The 23,633-nt window shown below is 40.4% G+C and overlaps 1 protein-coding gene across 1 annotated transcript in view; it reads right to left on the reverse strand.

Annotated features, from left to right (window-relative positions):
• DKK2 (dickkopf WNT signaling pathway inhibitor 2) overlaps positions 1 to 21,387 on the reverse strand; it is a 95,874-nt gene extending 74,487 nt beyond the window's left edge. The window contains exon 1 of the mRNA XM_024578883.3: positions 20,487 to 21,387. Within this exon, the coding sequence (XP_024434651.1) occupies positions 20,487 to 20,708 (222 nt within the window). The 5' untranslated portion in view covers positions 20,709 to 21,387. The remainder of the gene's footprint in view (positions 1 to 20,486) is intronic.
• Between the last annotated feature and the right edge of the window lie 2,246 nt (positions 21,388 to 23,633).

Consider the following 23,633-nt stretch of genomic DNA (forward strand, 5'->3'; position numbering starts at 1 on the left):
ATCACGGCAACAAATATCATGAAATGTTTTCCTTGAACTAACAGGCTCATTTTGTTCATTTCTGAGAAAATACTTGAAAAATACTTACTAAGTCTGAATATCCACAGCTTGTTTTTCAGGCATTCTTTTAGGGAAAAAAATATTTCTAAAAAAAAATTTAACTACATTCTCTCACATCTAAATCCTGCTTTTTACACAACTCTCCCTACTACCATTGACAACATGTGACCTGTAAAAATTACTTTTAGAGTGATAACACTTTTCGGAGGATCTGCTTAGAGATAGTTACATCTCTCTTTTCTCTCATTGGCACTTATCTCCCCATGGAGGATGCATACATTATACAAAGATTCTCAAATATTTTCTCTAATTTTTTATTTCTAAAAAAATTTAAATATATTTGATATATGCAAAATGTTTAAATATTTTAAGGTATAAAACACAATTGTGAACCCAGCATCCAACCCAAGAACTACAATATTAATAACTTACCTCTATTTAGTATACCTCCCATAGGCCCAGCCCTCTGACTCCTGTCAAAATTAGCTATCCTCAATATCATTTATACTTATTTTTCTGTCTGCCACAAACCACTTCATTTCAAAGCTTTTTTCATGCTCACTTCGAGATAGTTTATTTATTTATTTCCATTACTTTCCATTGTATTAATCTACCATAATTTACATATGTATTCTCTCATCAACAAACTGGTTTTCTTTTTAATATTACTAACAGTATTGCTGTGGCCTCTTTTATACATATCTTCTGGCATACATGGACAAACACTTCTCTGGCTTATATTCACAGGAGCAAATTTGCTACATCATAGAATATATGAATTTTCAGAATTATGAGGTATTTTCCGTGGTTATAGCAGTTAGACTCCCATGAACAACATATTAAAGCTCTGCATATTCTCCTACACACTTGGTATTATCAACTTCTTCATTTTTGATCATCCCATATGTACACAATGAAAGGTCAGTATCTTCATTTGCATTCTTTTTATTATGAATAAGTTTGAGGCTCTATTCAAATATTTATTGGCTATTTTATTACTGTTCTGTCAAATGCATGTTCCTGTGTTTTGCCCATTTTTATTATATTGTCTCCTTTTTAATTCCTCTTTAATTTGTAGGAATTTGTTAGACGTTCTGGACAATAATCTATAGTCACGCAGGATTTGGGATGGCTACACGTGCTCACACACCTCCCAGTTAGTGGACTGTGCTCTGCTTTCTTTGTGGCATCATTGTGCAGGCCCTTATTATTACCTTTATCAAAGTTATCATTTTTTTGTTTTGGTTAGTGTCTTGCTGAAAAATTCCTTCTTATCCAAGCCTTTAAAGATATTTACTAAATTTTCTTCTAAATATTTTATTTTTTTCTTCTTATTTATAAGTACTGGTCCATTTGGAATTCATTGTTGTATATGGTAAGGTAATGTTATAATATCAATTTTTCTACATGGATACTTAGTTTTTCCAGAATGATTTTTTATTTTTTTATTTTTTATTTTTTAATTCAATTATTTATTTATTTATATTAGGTACTTGTTTTTTCTCTATTTTTAAACTTTTTTTTTATTGTTGTTCAAGTACAGTTGTTTCCATTCAACAAAACATGCAAGGAAGAAAGTATAACCAAACACACTGAAATTAAGAACAAACTGACAGTAACCAGATGGGAGGTTGGAAGGGAGGGGTGGGGGATTCAGCATTAGTTTTTAATATTCCTCTTTCTTTATCTCTTTTTTATCCTCACCCGAGGATATTTTTTCATTGTTTTTAGAGACAGAAGAAGGGAGAGAGGAAGGGAGAGAAACATCAATGTGAAAGAGAAGCATTGATCTGTTGCCCCCCAGACATGTGCTGTCCAGGGATCGCACACACCCTTACTGGGGATTGAACCCACAACCCAGGTATGTGCCCTGACTAGAATTGAACCCCTGACCTTACAATAATTGGATGACACTCCAACCAGCTAAGTCACACCAGGAAAGGCCCTCTGTCTTTTAATGACCTGTGTCTCAATCTACACCTAGGCTCTCTAGTCTCTTTCACTGGTTATTAATTCATCAATACCATAGTATCAACTAATACAGCTCTGTATTTTTCATCTCTCTTGAGAAGCAAATACTAAGTCCTATAAATGGGGTTAGAAAATAACCTGAGCTTCCAGCCAAGATGGAAGTGTAGGTAGATACACTCTGCCTCCTCGCACAATCAAAAGGACAACAACAACAAATTTAAAAACAAAAAATAACCAAAACTGCCAGATAATCAAACTGTATGGAAGTCTGACAACCAAGGAGTTGAAGAAGAAACATTCATTCAGACCGGTAGGAGGAGCAAAAGACACACAGCTGGGGTGGAGAGGACTCCCAATAAGGGGCAGCCTCAAAACCTCTGGCTGTGAAAACCTGTAGGGGTTACGGCAGTGGGAAAAACTACCAGTTTCACAGGAGAGTTCTTGGGGAGACCCACAGGGTACTAGAATGTACACAAAACCATACACCTGGGAATTAGCACCAGAAGGGCCCAATTTGCTTATGCATAGAGGGAGAAGTGACTGAAAGCCAATGGAGACCTGAGCAAGCATCATTGTTCCCTCTTAGACCCCTCCTCCACATACAAACAACCTGGGTTACCCCATCCTGGCAAATACCTAAGGCTCTGCCCCTTACAATGTAACAGGCTCACTGAGAAAAAAAATATGCCCCAAATGAAAGAACAGATCAAAGCTCCAGGAAAAATAAAACTAAGTGATAAAGAGATAGCCAACCCATCAAATGTAGAGTTTGAAACACTGGTTAGCAGGAAGCTCACAGAAATGGTTGAATATGGTCACGAAATAGAGGAAAAAGTGAAGGCTATGAAAAGTGAAATAAAGGAAAATGTACGGGGAACAAATAGTGATGGGAAGGAAACAAGGACTCAAATCAACAGTTTGGACCAGAAGGAAGAAATATACATTCAACCAGAACAGAATGAAGAAACAAGAATTCAAAAAATGAGCAGAGGTTTAGGAACCTCTGGGACAACTTTACATGTTCCAACATCCAAATCATAGTGGTGCCAGAAGAAGAAGAAGAGCAAGAAATTGAAAACTTACTTGCAAACATAATGAAAGAGAACTTCCCCAACCTGGCAAAGGAAATACACTTCCAGGAAGTCCAGGAAACTCAAAGAGTCTCCAAGAAGTTGGACCCAAGGAAGCACACACCAAGGCACATCATAATTACATTACCCAAGATTAAAGATCAGGAGAGAATCTTAAAAGCAGCAAGAGAAAAGGAAACAATTACCTACAAAAGAGTTCCCATAAGACTATCAGCTGGTTTCTCAAAAGAAACCTTGCAGGCAAGAAGGGGCTGGAAAGAAGTATCCAAAGTCATGGAAAGGCAAGGACCTACATCCAAGATTACTCTATCCAGCAAAGCTATCAATTAGAATGGAAAGATAGATAAAGTACTTCCCAGATAAGGTCAAGTTAAAGGAGTTCATCATCACCAAGCCCTTATTTTATGAAATGTTAAGGGGACTTATCTAAGAAAAAGAAGATAATCAAAAATATGAACAGTAAAATGAGAACAAACTCACAACTATCAACAACTGAGCCTAAAAAGAAAACAAACTAAGCAAACAACTAGAACAAGAACAGAATCACAGAAATGGAGATCACATGAAGGGTTATTAGCAGGGAGGGAGAAGGGGGAGATGGGGGAAAAGTACAGGGAAAAAGAACCATAAATGGTAGGTATGAAATAGACAGGGGGAAGATTAAGATTAGTGTAAGAAATGGAGAAGCCAATGAACTTATACATATGACCCATGGGCATGAACTGGGGCAGGGGGGGTGGAATGCTGGTGGGAAAGGGGTGCAGGGTGAAGAAGAATAGAGGGGAGAAAAATGGGACAACTGTAATAGCATAATCAATAAAATGTATTTTGAAAAAATTTTTTTAAATAAATAAAATTTAAAATGTCTATTTTGGGAAAAAAAATATAACCTGAAATTTAGGCAAAAGATGATACTTTTAATTGTTAAAATGAAATATGATTTTCTTCAAATGTCTATGTACAAGTGTGACAGATAAATCATATTGGTTATATGAGTAACTTTAAAACATAAAATTTTAATACTCATGATAGAAATTGGGACTTTAATTAATGATGTGATAACAATTCATGACGCCTCTTCTGTGACAGTTTTTTCCCCCAAGCCCTACCCAATAAACAAAGCTTGCCTTTGCAGAGTCAGGTTAGAGCAAGGTTATCTGAAAGTCAGAGTTGGAGGAGGTGTCACACCTCAGTGTAAGACCATTAGAGAATTCCTTCAAACAATTAAGGACAATCAAACAATTATTCTTGTCAATCAAACAATTATTCTCCTTATCAGCTTAACCTCCTCCACTATCTATATGTGCACCATGACAGAGAAAAACTGGAAACAATTTTTTGAAGTTATCAAGAAAACACAGCTAATAAGCCACTGGATGGGTTCTGACGTTGTCTAGTCACTGAAGGAAATGATTGAGGAATCCAGCCTACTAGCAAAGAGCAGGATTTACAAAGCGTCTGTGTTTTTATCGTGTATGACACCCGTGTGATTCTTCCTGCCCTGGCAATAGCAGACTTGATGATAGAATCGGTTCCCAGAACCCTAAATATTTTTAATGTTCTACATGTATACAGATAAACACCTCCTAGAGTACAAAATAAATGTGTTTCTCATGTTTGTATGAAGTCATTTTCTTAGAAAGAAGGTCCTCTCTGCCCTGTCCGTATCTTGTTCAGTGTGATCTAAACTCCTAAGCCATTTTTCTGGGAGCCACCTTCTCCTCATACCTTTGTGGAAATGCCCATTTTGGTTTATGGATATGTTTTAAAGATAGGGCTAAGGCGCTCTCCTGATGGGATGGATGTGAATGTGAGGAAGAGAAAAGTTATAGGTAAATCCAAGGCTTTTGGTTGAGCAACTAGGAAAATTGATTTATTATCAAGTGAGATATAGGAATCCATGGATGAGCAGGCTTCGAAAAGGGAAAAGATCGGATTTTGATATGATCAGCAAGAAGTCTCTATCAGTGGAAATGTTAGGTAGGCACTTGGATATTATTTTGAAGTTCAAGAGAGAGATTTTGCCTTGAGGTATAAATAAATAGAGAAACCATTGGCACAGAGTGGCATTTAAATCCACGAGACCATTAATCACAAAGGGGATAAATACAGATGGTAAGGATTAAACATCACACTGATAGCAGAGCAGGATTTTTGTTCAAGAAAAAATAAAATTAGTATGTCATAATTTATTCTAAGAAATAAATAGTGTTATTTCTCAGGCATTTCCATTTCCCTAAGTACTTAATTTTATAATCTGTTCTGTGATGTAGTCCAGATTCAGTATCAAACTCAACATTCTAGGGAATAAGTTCTTCACTTTTCTGAAAATAAGAATATCTTCTCTATATTATATCATTCCTTTTTGATCAATGGCAATGGTTGAATTATCTTAACACAGTGGGAGAAAATCACTTCTGGGTAATACAGTTTTAGTTCCCTCTGGAGCTGAGTAATTATCCACTTGTCCAAAGGCAGAGCCAGTCAATTTGTGGGAACAATTAAGTGAGGATGACTAGCTTTTAATAAGTGGGGCGTGCTTTTCAAAGTCATGATGTGAAAGAGAGAGAAGCAGAGACAGCACAAGAAAGAACACAACCTAGAACTCCTACTCCTCTCACTATTTCCGTGAACGTTTTTCCTAGCTGGCCATACTCATCATAAGCGGTTGTTAGAGGCAGCTGTTGCTAAGATGGGAAAAAACGAAAACGTTTTAAATATTGTTTTTTTAAAAAAATAAAACCTAAAAACATCTGGACTTTGCACTGAGAAATATTTTTGGTGAGACTGAAATGATTATGCAAAATATTATGCAGAAGAAATGGCAACTAAATTTCTTCTTTGCTGCCTGCCTTTGAAATCTCCTTTTACTTTCACAGTAGTTTTTGTCAAATGCTGTGAAAAGTTTAATAAATGTATCTGGTTTTCCCAGTTTTTAAATCCTTGAATGTTGCTTAACATTGGGATGTGGTTGCCCAATATTTGCCAATGATGAGAAAAGCCACCCACTTTATGTTCAATTTTTAGCCTTGTTTATTACAGCAGCATTTTCCCCATCTGAGGGACTTTCCCACCCTTCTCAAAAATAGCACAATTCAGAGAGGTGAAGGGAGGAGACATGGATGACAAAAGATAATATAAAAGAGGAAATCAAAACCAAAAAGTTGGCTCAGACTAGTAGAACAAACTGTGTGCTCTGTGGGTCTGAGCTAAACATGAGTTAGAGGGTTACGTTATCGCCCTGGTCGGAGCTGTTGTTAAGCCAGTATATTTGTTGTTACTGGAAAAAATAGCATAGCCAAGTCACACTTCCCAGTGGAGGAAAGTGTGGTGTCAGAATTTCAAGAAGGTCCAAATCAGGACACCTGTGTGCCAGATAGGCCCAGCTGCACATGTGGGCTGGCCAGTACTGCAGGACACCATCTGCTCCACACACCAAGTGCCAGTTTCTCTGCTGAAGATGGGTTTGAAGAATGGGACTCTTTAGAGAAAGTTCACAGCTCAGCTGTGACATCCTTAGCCTTTCTCATATTTTAAAATAAACAATTTTTGGAAGAAGGGATTAAAAGCTTATGTTTGAAAGATGACAAGTAGGGTATATTGCTAGCTCCAGAAGAATTGCCTCAGAAGTTCTCCTTCAGATCGGCATTTGGCTTTTCATTCTGGTGACTGATGAAGTATGACTGTAACTCTCAGAAAATTCCAGGTGTTAAGCATGTGCACATTCCAAAAATGCTCTATGTTCCTGTCACTGGGTTTGCAATTATCAGGCCAACAAGGGAATATCTCTCTTCCTTAGTCTTTCTAAAACATAACGAGACATTTGGCCCACGCCTTGACTCCCTGATCATTAATGAAAATCTGGTCAGAGTAAACAGGATGAACAATCCAGAATCTATTGAACAATTAGTACTAATTGCTTTTTCCTTGCTGCACTAAAACTGACATTTAGAAGAGTATAACCTAACACTCATTTTGTTTGTGATTTTGGGGGCTGAATACCCCACAACTATCTTTACGTCCTTGGTTAGCAATGTTTCCTTTTCTGAATGATCAGATTCTTATAATGTTTATTTTTTTCCTTTAATGGATACTTATGGTTACTCCCCTTGAAGAGTATGGTAATTTTAGTTCCTTCACCAGGCATGAGAGGACAAGGGCTTTGATCATGTTTCTAGAGTTTGCAGGCACAGCTCCACAAAGTTGTCAAACTTAGATTTTATAATATACCTAAAGTTGCGATATCATCCTGAAAGTGCAGTAACTGTAACAATGATTTCACAAATAACATTCAATAGATCCCAACTGACCAAGATCAGAACATTCACCTCAACTCACTTGAACCAAGAATTCATAACCTTAATTAATTCAATGATTTGAAAAATTATTCACATTTCAGATTAAATGTCACTGATCATTTTTCTTTCTCAGTTCATGTAAGGCCTGCTCCAGTAAAACGTGCTCGTCCATCTCTGTATAATGGAAAATACCTTGCATAAGAAGTGAAGTACATAAAAGAATCCTCACATGCATTTACTAAATCATTGCAGGTGGAATTGTGTCAGTCTTCAGTCTCAGTGATGTGATATCTTTCCCTTTCTTTTTTACTTAAAATAATTATTTCTATTCTTCCACCCTCCACCATCTGTCCTTAGCAACCTCCAATTTGTTCTCTGTATCTACACGCTTGTTGTTTGTCTTGGCTGTTGTAAATAATGCTGCACTGAGCATGTAGGTGCATATATCTTTCCAAACAGTGTTTTTGTTTCCTTTGAATAAATACCCAGAAGCGGAATTGCTGGATCGTATGCTAGTTCTATTCTTCATTTTTTGAGGAAACCCGATACTGTTTTCTATAGTGGCTGCACCAATTTACATTCCCACCAATAGTACCCAAAGGTTCCCTTTTCTCCACAGCCTCAGTAACACTTTTTACTTCGTGTCTTTTTTATCATAGCCATTCTAACAGGTGAGAGGTTATACCTCTCTGTGGTTTTGATTTACATTTCCCTGATATTAATAATGTTGAGCATATTTCACATACCTGTTGGCCATCATTACGATGGCCTGATGACCTGATGACTATCTGAATCTCATTCACTTTCACAAATTAAAAAAGAAAAATCAAGTGGTCTCCCCATCATCTCCAAGTCTGAAGGCGAGCCATCATGGGACCACAGACACCAAACGCTGAGCTGGCTCCTAGCGTATGTGGCCACTTTTCTAGCATCTTCCTTCTTGCCTGACTGCTTCCCTCAAACATTTACTGTACTCTGCATATGACAGAAGCTCACAGCATATTGAGAAAATTGAGTGTGTCATAACGCAAAGTTCTTGACAGAAAGGAGGTTCTGAAAAGCTGTCAGCTGCTCCATCTTTCTGTATTGTCCTGCTCCGTATGGCTCAGCATCCAACCACACTAATGCTGGCGGGAGTACTGCTTGGAGTGTGCTGGAAATGGGCGGTGATACCAGGCCCAGAATCAGACTGCACTGTCCATGCCTGGGCAATGACTGTGATTTGCAGGTTGGCCTCTTTACCCAGCTTGATTTTGTGTTTATCGAGTAGCTATCAGTTGTGCTCTTTCTTTCCTTTTCATACATCTTCGCTGCAGAGTATGATTCCTTCAAATCCTGACATTAAAACTCATTACGATTGCTGGTGAATGAATGGAGCTTCATTGAGTCCCCAGTTCTTAAATGGATTTAAATTATTGTCTGTTGCTTTGGCCACTCTGCCTTGACTTCCTACAGTATTTTAAATTTGAGATACCCTAAGGTATCTGAAAGTTAGTGTCTCACTTCTTTAAAAAACAGAATTACTGTTGAGATTGGGCTCCACTCTTCTTTATTGATGTTTACTAAGAACCAGAATTATATTTTTGTCTTAATTTGTTAAGTGCCAGGCCATCAAATATAATCATTCTGTTGTGTTGAAAACTTGTGTTTTCTAACAAGAAGTCACTCCCATCCAATTTGTACTCAGTCACGGGGGCAACCGTGGCACACGACCTGCGCGCTGTTGGTCCAGGTGCTTCAGCAGTGAGAACCCACAGAGACGAGAATTCAGCTACAACGTGCTGCAGCCAGTGGGGCCAAGATCCTTTGGAAATGCAGTTTCAAGATTTTTCTTGTTAGAAAGCTATTTCCTTCTGACTAGGGGTGGGAAGATAGCAGTGGGGCAAATAGGCAAGCAAAGAAATTTACAAGAATTTCCAAAGAGCTTTTTGGAAGCATTGTATTAATTTGAGCAATTGCAAAAACATGTTTACTGAGTTAAGCAGTTTAGCATTTTCTCTGAAATTTTAATTGGATATGTTTGCATTTTAAAAAATAACCTTTGACAGACTTCTTTTCTTTTTTCTTTTTTTGCCTCAGTCCATGAATTTATCTAATAAGTGGCAGTTGAAACATGTGTCACCAGACTGATCTCCAGGGAATTACACTGTGTATGACTTGTTCCTGCCTCTTCTTTCAGGAAAAGAGTGGGTTTGGGTGGGGAACTTACTGCTGGCTTGCACTCAGGAATTGCTTCCTGAACACTATGAGTCTCTGAGAAATAGTAACCATATTACATTAATTTTGACCAGGTTCCTTGAATGGAGAAGACCTCATTACAAAATAATATTGCATACTTTTTTAGAAATTTAAGATGATAAGCCCAACTAAAGGTTTTTCACCGTAAAGTCCTCAGCACCATTGAAGGGTTTATAATTGAAATCTCAGTACTGATTTAGTGGCTGAGAATATCTTTTGGAACATTTTGGAAATGTTTCCAAAAATACCCCACTTTTTTTTTACATCCTCGTCTTCTGTGGGATATTTGGTTTACAGAAATAACACAGCCACTCAGAGCCAAATACTTTGCAAGTGGAATGTGAATGTGTATAACATTGTTTACAGTCATAAAGTTATTGCCTAAAACAAATAAACATATAAACTATTTCTAAAATTAGTTTCAAAAAGTTTTAAATGACAGTATCAAGCAAATGAGTTGTCCGTGGTGACTAATAGAAAAATAATGTTAAAGTGTGTTTGTTTAAAATAATCTGTGGCATCATTTTGAGTCACATCTTTATCAAATTTCTTTCTGCGATGTATGCCAGCACACCTTCTACCCCTCCACCCTGCCTGGAGCTTGTCCACCTCGCAAGGGCCCCCCACCCTCCCCCAGTCAATCCCAAGGTCACAAGTCCCCTACCCTCCTGCTAGTGCAACTCTGTTCTTCCTTACCACATTCCCAACCCCTTGTAAATCTACCCCTTCCCACTAAAGTTTCTTTAGTGTGCTGTAAATGATGAAATTAGGAGTAGGCTTCCTCAGGGAAGAGTAGGGCTTTTACAAAGGAAAAATTAAAAATATATATTTCTTCCAAAACACTAGGAAAAGAAAAGGCAGATGGCACCTCTTTACATCATCAGCATAATGTCCAGCATGAACAGACATTCTCTTGACTGTTTATGGAGACAGTGTTACTCTTCCAGGTCAACTTGACTTTCCAGCAAGGGAACCAGAGTCTAATCCATGAAGGATGACAAAAATAAATAGCTTATATTTTTTGTTAAGAAGGAAGGGTTTGTATGCCAGATTGATTTCCAGCTTTGTTATATACATGTTTTGCTTACAGCAGAAAGCAGAATGTTCCCATTCTTACCGTAATTAAAACTAAGATGACTAGCTACGAGATGCAATGCAAGTGTCCATCCTTAGAAATTTTTATGAAAAGGAAAACTCATCAAATTGCTAGGTCTAATATTGTATTGGAAATGGAGGTATGAACTGGACAATTTCTAGGTGCCTCTGTTGACCTTAAAATTCTAACTGGATTCCACAAGAAGAGTACATTTGTTTTTATAGCTACATAAACCAAGGACCCAGCAAATGTATCTATAAGTAACTGCTTTATTTTTACTGTAATCATAGCATCTAATACACCTAAGAAGTACGTAAGCAACGAGCAAGCTCACTGACCTAAATTCTTACCTAAAGAATTTAATAACATAAGAATTCAAAAACATACCAACAGCAAGTTTCTAGCTGGTTTCTCTGGCCTCCGATTTACCTGAGGGGCAGCACAGCATGGCGATTGAATAGACAGGCTCAGTAAGACTGCCTGGCTTTACATCCCCACTTTGCCACTCGCTAGCTGTGTTATCCCGAGAATAAAGTAGAAAGAAACAAGACGATTAATGACATTTTGTAGCACGTTGAGAAACTTAGATTTCGTGCTCTAGAAATGTACATAAAGTGGAGAGGAGCCTGATCAGATTTTTACTTTAGAAAGCTCATTTCTGATGTAGTGTGGAAGAGGGTTTGCAAAGTACAAAACTCAGGAAAAAGTGTAATAGTCTGTCAGGAAACGCTAATGGTGTGTGTCAAAGCAATGACAACTGGGACGACAACAAAGTAGCTAAAGTGATAAAAATTAATGATGGAATCCTATAGATTAGAGAAATACCAAAGACTTGCTTGCCTGATTCCTGACAATTCGAAGTTACAGATAAAAGTCTTAATTTATTATAGGAAGTTTTTCTGGATGTTTGTTTCTGGAACAAAATTCCAAAAGAGTTGAGCAGGCAAAAGAGCTCAGAAGTTTAATCAAGCTAAAGATAGATATCTGCATATATGAAACGATTCCAACAAAGGAAATAATATCAGCAAAGAAAAGAAAATGGAACAAAAAGAAAAGAGGACTGAGGAGAGAATGAGAAGTGCCCACATTCAGGGGTAAAAGGTTGTGGAGGAATCAGTGGGAAAATAAAAGAGGAACGAGCCCTAAAGGAAAAGGGAGATATATAATATTACAGAAGCAAAGAGATATGTAAGGTATGAAGGATAGACAACAGGCTACGAAATACAGAGGGTGTTTACTGGAAAAGAAGACTTTGAATTTCAAGAGACGAGTTAGCAAAATGCCCATTGAGCCAAATTTCAAAGGGTTAAGATGAAGTAAAACTAGGATGAGCAAATGAAGACTATTATTTGAATGTGAACTGTCATTTCAATTTTCCAATGACAACTTTTCCCCCGCCTCCACATTTGGATGACGTCTGTTTTTAGTTCATTATTAGAGACATTTAGTTTGTTTCCAATGCTAAATTTGTCACACACTTCAATGAGATTTCACTCTCAATTCAACATTGTTAATATATTTCCAAATTACCTGAATCATAAGAAGCAAAAACTTCACGTAAAAAAACAGACAGTGAGGGGAATACGATGGGAATGATGATCCCGCGTTCCTGAGAGCTGCGAGCGGGACAGCTGACACTCACAGGGGGCTGTGAACCTTCCAAACTCTCAGCAAGCGCCCTGGGCCCCAGGCACTGTGCACAGTGCTGAGAAGCTTGCCTTCGCAGAGGCTATCTCACTTTGGAGAATATCAAATTAATGCTGCTGGCAACGGCCTCCAAATGCTCTTCCATTGTTTTGGTTCCCGTGCTGAAATAACGAGTACTGCAGTGGTTGTTAGGACCTCCGCTCGCCGTGATTGTATTTTTAATGTCTGGTGCGTCCTTGCTTCTGTGTAGTTTCACCAGTTGCTCAGTTATGCACTGTTTTGCTTACTTTTTATAAGACAACCGTGACTTAACATCCCTCTTATTGTTAACATGCAAGATGAGAAACGTGACAGTCTGCCCGTGTGTGTGTGTGTGTGTGTTGTCCTGTTTTGTTTTGTTTTACAGTTCTCGGCCTTAGTGCAATTGAGTTCATTTGTTCCTTCATGAACTGACCTGCACCAGTTTAGTCGCTTCTGCCCAGCTGGGCGGGCGAGAGGAAGCAGCCACTTTCTATTTTGCACACGAGCACTTGACCTTCCTTATTTCCATGACGGTAGTACGAATAAAGGGATTCAGCACAGTAACTATGTGCAATTTCCCCCTCCTCCCTGTTGTCCCATAAGTATCATTACTATTATGGCTGCTGCTGTTGTTATCCTATTTTACCAACTTAAAAATGAAAAGAACCAGAATTAAGTGACTTTTATCAAAGACATTAAGCTAGTGAGTGGTGAGCAGGAATGCAGAGCCTGTTAGGAAAATAGTGTCGTGGGACTACTACAGACCATCTGAGAGGCAGCTAGGAGGGGGTCAAGGTAAGGAGAAAGCAATAGCAGGCTCTAAACCTAGACAACTTTCCCTGTCTAATCAGTGTGTGAGGTATGTCCGCTGAACCAACCTCAAGCTATTGTAGAGAGGCCATAGAGAAGGCCCCAGCCTGCAGCTGGCAAGCACGTGGTGGTGCGCAGATGTAGGGAGACAGGTATGAGGAGTGTGTGGTGGTTGCCATGAGAAGAGAATAAATTTATCCAACAACACTCTCTCCTACTTGGGCAACACTGTAATTTAACGGAAAGAGCGGAAGAGAGAGAGGAGGGGTGTGTATTTGCCTTGATGACCCTGAAGAATTGCTGGCAGAGAGGCAAGGACACCAGAAATGAAAACGATGTAGTGCTCTGGTGTCTGCCTTTGTATCCATGAAGTGCTAACATACTTTGGCTGCTTAGAGTAGAAGCAGTTGGCAGCAACAGAAGGCTTGGGCTTTGCTGTGGTTTTTAATGAACCTACAGTTATAACCATTTCATTAGAAAATATTAGCCCCGGCTGACGTGGCTCAGTGGATTGAGTGCCGGCCTGCGAACCAAAGGGTTGTAGGTTTGATTCCCAGTCAGTGCACATGCCTGGGTTGTAGGCCAGATCCCCAGTTGGGGGCACATGAGAGGCAACCACACATTGATGTTTCTCTCCCTCTCTTTCTCCTCCCCTTCCCCTCTCTATAAATAAATAAATAAATATTAATAAAAAGAAAATATAAGAGGGAAGAATAAAATAAAGGTCCATGTTCCTCTGAAGTCCAGAATAACTTCAGCAAATTGTAGCAGCTACCCTGGTAGTTAAGTATGCAGCCTCTGACATTCTTTTGCATTGGTTTTATTTTGACTTTCTCTGCTTACTACTGTGTGATTTGCAAAAATAGCATAACCTCTCTGTGCCTCAGGAGAATTAGTGTTTTAGTATTCATATAACATTCCATCACTTAGAAAACTAAGGACGATACTAGGACTTGCTTCAAGGGGCTGCGGAGAGAATCAAGAGTTAATTGAAATAAAGCATTCACAGCAGTGGTGGGCACACAGTAAATAATCAATGGAACCTCTTACTGTAATGTAAAGTGTGCTACAGCTACTTACATATAAGCCATTTGAAGGAAATAATATTCTGAAAATCACTCTTTTCTTCCAGTCCCCAGAAGAGAAAACATTCTCATTTCACATGATAAAGCATAATATGGAGAACTAACATCTTTTAGTGAATGTTTGATTAAGTACAATACTTGAAGAAGTCACTCCCCTTAACTGCGATGCTTTCGTTTATTTGGGGGCTTAATGTACTTACTCGTTTATTGATTTCATTTGTTTTAGACAAGTTGGGGCATTTAAAATGTTGTAGTATTATGAAATATGAAAATTTAAGCTGTTCTGTACACCAATTTGTAATACATAAATAGAATCAACCAATGGAATTAGACACTGTAATATATTTAAAAGAATATCTGATGAACATTTGTACTTTTGACTTGACTATGGAAGAGAGATAATTTTTTTAAATTTATTACTTTTGTGTTTTGCTGGTTTTATTTCTAAATTTATTATTTGGACCACATTGAAAAACTAATCTAGTAGTAAGATCTCCAAAATGTAATCTGTTATATAGGTTCAGTGGGTGTGGAATGTATTAGAATAATAATTTTCTGTTTTTACAGAAAACATTGTAAGAGAATTGTGTAAAGTCCCTCTGCCTTAAAGGTTTCTCTGATTCGGTTTGCCCTTACAAAGTCCAGAGTTGAGGGATGAGCTCTCCTTAAGGACTTTGATCAGATGTGATGTTTGTGTTCTTCATTCCTTGATCTGAACCCGAAGAAGTGGGCAGTGACCCAAAGTTGTTAGTGTGGGAGACCCATTGGGAAGTCACTATTCAAAATATTTGGATGGTGATTTTTCTTCCTGTGGACAGATGTTTCTATCAAAAAAAATTTATATTATACATAAGTTGACCTCTTGTTTGGGAGACTGGTTTATATTTGTCTTAAAAAAATCCAACAATTAGACAATAATATGTCACTCTTCTTTAGTTCCTAGCAAGAGCAGATTGAGGTGGAAGAGAAAATTAACATCTATCTGCTTGCCTTAATAGTAGTACTAAATTTTTGTTTTTATGCCATATTTAATTTTTCTATGTAACCTTAAAGCAATTCTACACAATGCAAAAGTTATCTATTATTTACTATGACTTTTGTTTCCTTTAGCATTTTACTTGAGAATTAAAAAAAAAATGGCCCAGTAAGAGGCGCAGGCAGACACAAAGTCACCTAAATCTTCTCAATCATCAGTTAAATAACTAAGAGCAGCTTTATCTGCTTTTTGTAGATGAGGACAAGTAATAGAGGTAAAATGGCTTTAAAGGGCCGTCACGGAGTCACAGACAGAAAAACGTTGTAATTTATTTTGATGTTACATTAATCCCAAGAAATGAACTCAGAAGAGATTTTGTCTAAAATGGTAAATATACTGAGTATTATAAAAGGCCTCTACAATTTAACAGTATTTTAATGTACACTTCAAATGATTGTGCAGGAAAAAAAAAAGCAAGCCGCAATATTCTCCTAGAACAGAATACATCAGATAGCTTTCTATCATATTCCTCTCTCAACTTTAAAAATCTATAATATTTGAAACATCCTGGGATGGAGTTTATTCCAGAGGTGAGCACTGCAGAAGACTATGGTAGGGTCGAAGTCACAGCTGGAGTGAGTTTAGGTAACTCTGTCCCGCGATCTCTCTAGACTAGCACAAAAATCAAATGATGGATGCTCATACTCAGATTATCATTAAAATACTTTTCTTGTTTTTCATGAGGTAACCTTCCACTTGTATCCACTATCATCAATGCTGTATTATTTGCAGCGAAAGGAAAGAAACTTTAGTGTAGATTTTTTCAAAATCTTTTTCTTTTGGAAAATTTCATTTTAAAAATGATTTACTTTTCCGATTTTGTTTAATGCCTGTTGATGTCCCAAGGAGAAGGCAGATATTTACTCTCCAGCAAGGGAAAGTGGGGCTGGGGTTAAAAAAAAATCATGGATAATTTCATAAAATAAGGAGATCACCTACAGAAAAGAGAGTGTATAGTTTATTCCAGCAAGCAATTTCATGTGTGTTTGTGTATGCAAATTGATAAAGCATTTCTATTGAAAAATGCAATATACAGATATTAATGCATTCTAACTAACTCCTTCAAGCTTTTGCTTCAATGTATTTCAAGCATTCTTTTTTCACAACATAACTTCATCCAAACCTCTGTCCTCCAAACGTCCAAGTTACATTAGGAAATTATGGAAGCTGAGTTTACGTTAAACGAGTTTCAGCTTCTTTTTAGAGACGCCTGTCAGGAAGCTTGCCTACCTTTAAAGTGTCATTATTTTCCATAGTTTTATTCAAAACTTTTAAAAATATTTAAAAATTCTATAGCATTACATTCAAATTAATTAATCTGCTTGCCTGAAAAGACAAAGCAAGGAGTAAGGACTAAAAGAAGCAATACAAACATAAATCAAAGAAGCTTTCCATTCCCCCCCCAAACATCATTGTGTACCACAAAGGTGAAATGATTTTATAAGTTGATTTTTCTAAAATTAATCTTTCAGATAGCCCGTAAAAGGTGATACCTCAAACTCCAGAGGTGATGTGGAGCAATAGTGTACTTAATCAGAATATATTTAATCATATGATTATAAGATTTTGCCTAAAATTACCTTTGATTTAGAAAATTTGCCATTGTCTCTTTAGAACTTGAAGTATATAAATATTTACACACATATATGTTAGTAACAACCCTACAATCCATTTTACCCCATGTATATATACATTCACTACCCCTTTAAACTCATTAGCAATAGATACAAACAGAAAGTCAAATTAAAACATTAATGTGAATAATTTAGTAAAAACATATTTACTACTTCTGTACCAATCCCCAGAATATTACTATATTCAATTTTCCATGTCAGTTTCTGTCATAACTCATAATTGTACCTTTGAAAGCAAACCTAAGAAGACCTATAATATCTTTGGAAAACTGTTTTCTCCGAAAGCCCTCTAACTCATTCCTGAAATTCAAAGGCACATTTTCAAGGAGTGACTTACAAATAATGCACCTTGCCTATTACAAGTAGGATCTTTATAAATAAGGGGAGGTGGAGGAGGGTATAGGGAGTATGAATGGGGTTGGAGGAGACTTGACTTGGGCCGGTGAACACACAGCACAGTGTATAGATTATTTGTTGTAGAACTGTGCACCTGAAACCTGTATAATTTTGTTAACCAGTGTCACCCCAACAAATTAAAAAGAAAAAAGAGTGTTTTCTGTATGTGAAATCAAGCTACAGTGAATCGAGAAAGCCTTGGGGCCCATTTGGTCTCATTTTCAGTTTTGTAGATTAATAAATTATTAAAATTTTTGATAATTTCTTCTTCAATGCAAATAAAATTTTTATTTCATTTTCCATTCTGAAAGTAAATCAGAAAAACTAAGTAGACAATTTTCACTAAAGAATAAAAAACCAAGGAGTGTCTAAAGAGTGTGCCTACTTGAAATTGCATCCTACAGCTCCTTGTTCCTGCGTCTCTGAAATGCATGCATTTCAATATCATCAGTCCAAGATGGGGGAAAGGGAGAAAATTAAACTTATTAAGTCTCAGGATGACACTATGAAATGTACCTAGCTTGATCAGTTGGCATTTTACTTCCAGTCTTCTCAATCATTCGTATTTTTTCTATTATGATGAACAAAAATTCAACTTAGCTACATTTCAATTCTAGTTTCTCTCCGTAAAAGGAAATGACATCTTCCCTTTTGAAAGTCTTTTTTAATTTTCATTCTATTACTGAAGAGTATTAAGAATTTTGGTGACTACATAACTAGTAAAATAAAGAAGATAAAAAGGCCCGTAAATATTCAAAGAAGGCGGGTTTTTCTATTTGTTTCTTCACAACAGCACACACTTGAGATCACCCACCAAACAATGAGCAGCCAGAACACACAAAAAATAGTCCTCACACTCCCCAGCCAGCTTCCCACAACCCAACTCAAAGTTTTATTTTATGTCACCGTTTTCTACGATGTGTTACAATTTTCTCACAAACCCCATAACAAATTTTAAGGATCTAATATTGCAGTTTAATAAATATAAGGAAACACATTCTCTAGAATGACTAAGTTATGGAGGGTATATGAGAAATTCAACTAAAAAAAATTAACTCATGTTTTAAGTAAGTAAATAAATAAATAAATCTTCAGTTTAAGAAAGACTTTCAAATTGAGCTGCAACCTGTTTAAGGAGCAGATGTAGACATAGTAACATGAGCAGGCATTTAATACATATTTATATACAAAATATATTATCAAAAAAAAGGTTCTGGGGCGCATCCCTCAGAACAGTCCACGCAACCCCACGGCCAAGCGACAGTGCTGACGTAACTGACGGCTTGACTGAGGAGCATCAGGTGCGGGGCTCAGCGGTGACAGAAACAGAAAGTCCTCTGCAGAAACTCACAGACTGTGCATGGATTGGAACAAAAGAAACCTCAAAAACACATTGGGTCCATCCCTCTGTCCTTGGCCGAACTAAATATTAAGCTCTTCCCAACAACTGCTGAGATGGAATTTGAAGTCACTTGCATTAGAGATATGTCTGATGTGTCTCATTTGTACTGAGAGCATCCTTTCTTTGCAAACTATGCTCCGTCCCATGACGGACTTCTAACAGAATGTTAAATTCGTTCCAGTTGAAAATGCCAGGGTGTTTCTGAAGGAGGAGCATAAGGGTAGTGGTCATGTGTGTGTGGAGATTTGTGACGTGCAAGAATGTGCAAAGGATATGTATGTGTGTATTATGTATGCATATGTGTAGTTTATTTCCCTCAAGACCTTAAAAGAAATCCTGTGATTGCAGACTTGTACTCCATTGAGAGGACAGCTGAAATGTTTGACATTTCAAAGCCCAGGAAGCCTTCTGGAACTAGAAAACCAGCAAACCGTCTCTTGAGAGGGCGGTAGGGGGCCAAGCGCGGGCCAGGCGTTCCCTGGCTGTCCATCCAGGACTGGCCCAAGCTGTCAACCTTCACCCCGCGGCTTGCGCCGGGGTCAAGGGCAGTGGAGGATACCGGGAGTGCACTGAGCCTCTGCAGTTGGCTCCTTGGCTGCAACAAGGAAACGGGGATCTGTGGGGGCGATGAGCTGCCTTCCTTCATGGGTTGACAGCTCTGCTGTGCGAAGTGCGTTTGCGTTTGGCAAACTGGTTTTCGGTTTGGGCTCCCTACAAAAGGAGCGGAAGGAGGAGCTGTGGTGGTTCCCAGTGCCCGCACGGCCCCCTCTCCTGGCCACTGTGCGCCAGCCACAGCTGGTGCAGTGTGTGCACGCTCCCGTCTCTGTGCGTGTCTGTGTGTCTGACTGTTTACACGTGACTGTCAATCCTTCTGTCTGTCAGACCGAGACACAGCGACTCCCGCGGAAAGTTCCCTCTAGCAAAAATGCCTCCGGGGTTTTCCTTGCTACGGCGCTGGTCGACCGCGTCTATGATGCTGTCATTGTCACTTCGTTATTTTGCTTCCTCCCGGGTGATTTATTTACAATTCTACAGCGGTGAAAAGTGCGCGCTTATTGAAGCTTTCTGTCTATGCCCTTACTTCTTTGAAAAGAAAATGTGGTTGGGAGGAAAGGAGAACCTGAAAAGGGGTGAGCGCCTGTCCCCTTTAAACTGTAAAATGTAATGGCTAAGAGCCCAGGGCCCACACTTAGCTGGGATTGGAATCCCGCTCTGCCATTTAAACTAGCTGTACACCTTTGGCAAATAGCTGCTATTCTGTGCCGCAATTTCTCCATTTGCTGAATAGAGATAGTACCAGCGCCTAGATCATAGACTCGTGAAGATTAAATATATGTAAAACTCTTAGGACACTGCCAATTGTTATGTGTTAAATGTTACCATCATGCTCAACGTTGCCGTGTTAAATTTAGAGGAGGACCATCTGGCCGATTTCCCGCACCGGCGCGCACCAGATCTCGGTTCATGCCCATACCCCAAAGCAAAGGTGAGACAAAACCTTAACCCATCCGCTCCACGCCCTCCAGCCACCAGCCACCTCCGCCCTCGCAGACCTGCTCTGGGATACCCTCCCCAGTGGTTGTGCGCACCGCACCTGCGGGCGCGTTCGGAAGGTCAACGGGCGCAAAGGGAAACAGCGCTCTCCAGAACGCTCGTTCCTCCCTCTCCTGCCAGAAGAGTGTGTTGGGGGTGTTCTCCTACCTGCCCCAGGTTTTTGCCCTTCTTACTGCCGCCGAAAGCCAGTCCTTGGTATGTGCCCGCAGATCGATTGGCGGCCTGCAAAGGCGTCTCCCCGCCCAGAGAGGACTTGATGGAGTTGAGTTTGGCCCGCGAACTGCTGAGCTGTGAGCTCTCCACCATCAGCACCGCGGCCAGTAGGAGCAGGCAACGGGACGAGTCCTTGCCCCGCATCAACGCGGCCATCTCCCGGCGAGGAGTCCCCGGGGAGGCGCAAAGCCCGAGAGATGCTGATGCAAAGGGAGGGAGGACCCCAACGCGGGGCCACTCACTCGGGCCGCGGAGGCTCGCAGGCTGTTCCCCCAACCCCACTTGGCTGTGGGGCCCAGCACTGTGTGAACTCAGTCTCACGCCTCGAACCAGGAGAGAGCGCGACCCAAGCAAAACCCACTTTCTCCACCAGGGAAGGAAGTTCTGTTGTAACTGGAAGCAATCAAAGGCGAGAAGCCTTCTCGCCAAGGAGGCGTAACCCGAGGTGCCAGAAGACTCAGCTCCACGGACCGAACCGCTTCTGCTGTTCCTTGCTCCGCACCTCCGTCGGCAGTCCGGTCCTCCTCTTAATTGCTCAGGAGGTCTACACTAGTTCCTCCGCCTTTGGCCTCCGCTGCTTTTATTTCCTCTTTCCTTCCCTACCCTTTTTGCCTCAACGTTTGCAAGACTCAAGTCCTCCTTTTGAGTGTCAGTGGGCTCTATGATTCGAGATCAGGAACCGCCCCAAGCCAGGACCCTCTGTGTCTGAGACAAGCAGAGGTCCCCGCGCAAACGCGTGCAGCCGTCCGAAGCGTCGTTCCCTGATTCACACCCGGCAGCCAAACGCCGCCAGGGACGCTGCGATGCTCTGGAGCTGTCCTGAGCTCCGCGCGGCCTCCCGCTCTGTGTCTGCTCTCTCGCCGCTACCCCCTTTGCTTTTTATAGCTTCCATAGTGTTTTTTTTTTCCTCCGCCCCCAATTCGAGAGTGACAAAGAGTGGAAACGCTTCTCTCACCCCGCATGTTCCCGCCCTCATCTTCTCCTTCCCCCTGCGGCTTCCCCTCCAGGTTCTCCCTCTCCCCCCTCCCATCCGCCTTCACCCCACAATTGAAAAAACGGGATTCACCCCCAGAGGAACATGAGGGCTCCTAATTCCTAACAGCAGCTCCAGAGGGTGGAAGGACCTGTGGAAACAGAAGGAGGGAAAATGTGTAAGTGGAGAGGGGCTAACTACCACCGCCAGCACCCTTCCTTAGGTTCCCAGCCCGTCTCCAGCCCCAGACTCCGAGAGGAGCACTGGCAAAGCCCTGCAGAAGATCGAGGGGAGTGAGCGTGTGGGCGTTAATGCTGCGGTCTGGGTGCGCTTACATTGGGTTTCAGTGTGTCTGTGCCTCCCAGTGGACAAATGAGGCTGGCGCTGTGTTGGCGCGCCTGCGGGGTGCCCAGCTGACCCGGAGCGGGGCTTTGTAACCCGGGAGAAGAAAACCAGAGCAGGGTTGGAAAAAATGGTCCCAATTCTGTCTCCTGGAGGCGTTTAGGACTTTCTAGTCAAGATATTCTCCACCCTTCAGCCCTCCACCCTACCACCCATGCAGCCTATGTCCATGTCTCTGAGGGGCTGGGAGGAATGGGGGTACCCCTGAGTGTGCTCCCAAGGTTTGAACCTCATAGCTCCACCGGGCATCTTAGCCCGCCGGAGACGAATGAACGGGGTAGAAGGTGGGGGCCGTTCACTGCGTCCTCGGCTTCCTGGCTCTTAGTCCCTAGGAATTACACGGGAAACCTTTCCTGCCACACCCCGGCTCCTCAAGTCGAGTTTGTTGCTGCGAAGGTCCAGCGAGGCTCCAAGAAGCGCTGGGGTGCGCGGGCGCGAGGGCGCGCGACACTTGAGGGCGCCAGTAGCAGCGGCCGGGCGAAGCACGGAAGAACTGCAACAGGCAAGTTGTCCTGGCAACAGCCTTCAGATGCCAACCAAGGGTTCCGAAGCAGTGCAGGGGATTGTTAGAAAGTTGTGGCATTTCTCTTCCGCCGGCCTTTAATGCCTGCGTGCAGAAAAAGCGAGGCAGTACAGCCCAACTCGGAGGTTAACCGCTAGGGGGGAGGTTTTTCTCTCCAGCTGCACGCTAAAACTTTCGTACCTGGGTTCCTTAGCTTTCACACCTGATCCTGGCACACACACACCACGTACAGGAGTATGATTTCACCAAATGTCTAAGTGGGAACGTTAGTGACTCTTTTTCTTTTTTCCCCAAAAAGAGCCGAGTTCAAAGTGTGAATTTCTGGCTGGGTTCTTCCAGACAGCACCAGCTTTGCATATTTCTCTGTCCCAACCTGAGTCTGTTTGCCATGGAATTCTTCCCTTTCAGAAAATTTGTTTGTTTGTTTGTTTGTTTTTAATACACGGGCAAAGGGATATTAAAACTTTAGGAGCCCTCTGGCATATTTTCTTATCTTTGAATTGCCTTGTGCTTCCTTATGGTACGCTTTTCACATTAAAAAATTTCTTTTTACTTTTAAAAAATATGCTCAGGAATGGATATTTTAAGGACAAGAGGAGAATTCCAGGCACTAGCGGAGGGCAAGAAAACTGACCCCTACTCTATAAATAAGAACTTGGGATTCAGAGCTCAGGCTTTGCAGAAGGGTAAACCTTTTGCCTTTATTCTGACTTGCCAATGGAAAAGCATTAGAGAAATGGAGAAAATTAAGAGTCTACTGGTTCAGATGTTTTTCATCAGTACTTTAGAGCAAAATGAAAAGACAAAAGAGAGCTAGCCAACCCCGTAGCAGGGAATCACTGTGCATTCGTTCCTACTGAGAACACAAAAGAAAATTTGAAGATTCTTCACCTGTTCTGTCAGTTCCTTTTCTTTACCTCCAACCAGAATAAGATTCCACCTAGCACTTGCACTATGTACTGCCAAAAAAGAGAAGTGATTCCAAGCTCAGTGTATTTACTCTCAAGAAACTCCTCAGCTTGGGGTATCATGATAAAGACATTGTCTCAAAGGCTTATGCAACACCCCACAAGCTCCAAAAACAAACTTTTACAAAGACAGTTAAAAATTAAAATTCAGCCCTAGCTAGTGTGGCTCAGTGGTTGAGAGCTGGCCTGCGAATCAAAGGGTCCCTGGCCAATTC

This window comes from Desmodus rotundus, chromosome 4 (genome assembly GCF_022682495.2).
Source record: "Desmodus rotundus isolate HL8 chromosome 4, HLdesRot8A.1, whole genome shotgun sequence".
NCBI classification, from domain to species: Eukaryota; Metazoa; Chordata; class Mammalia; order Chiroptera; family Phyllostomidae; genus Desmodus; species Desmodus rotundus.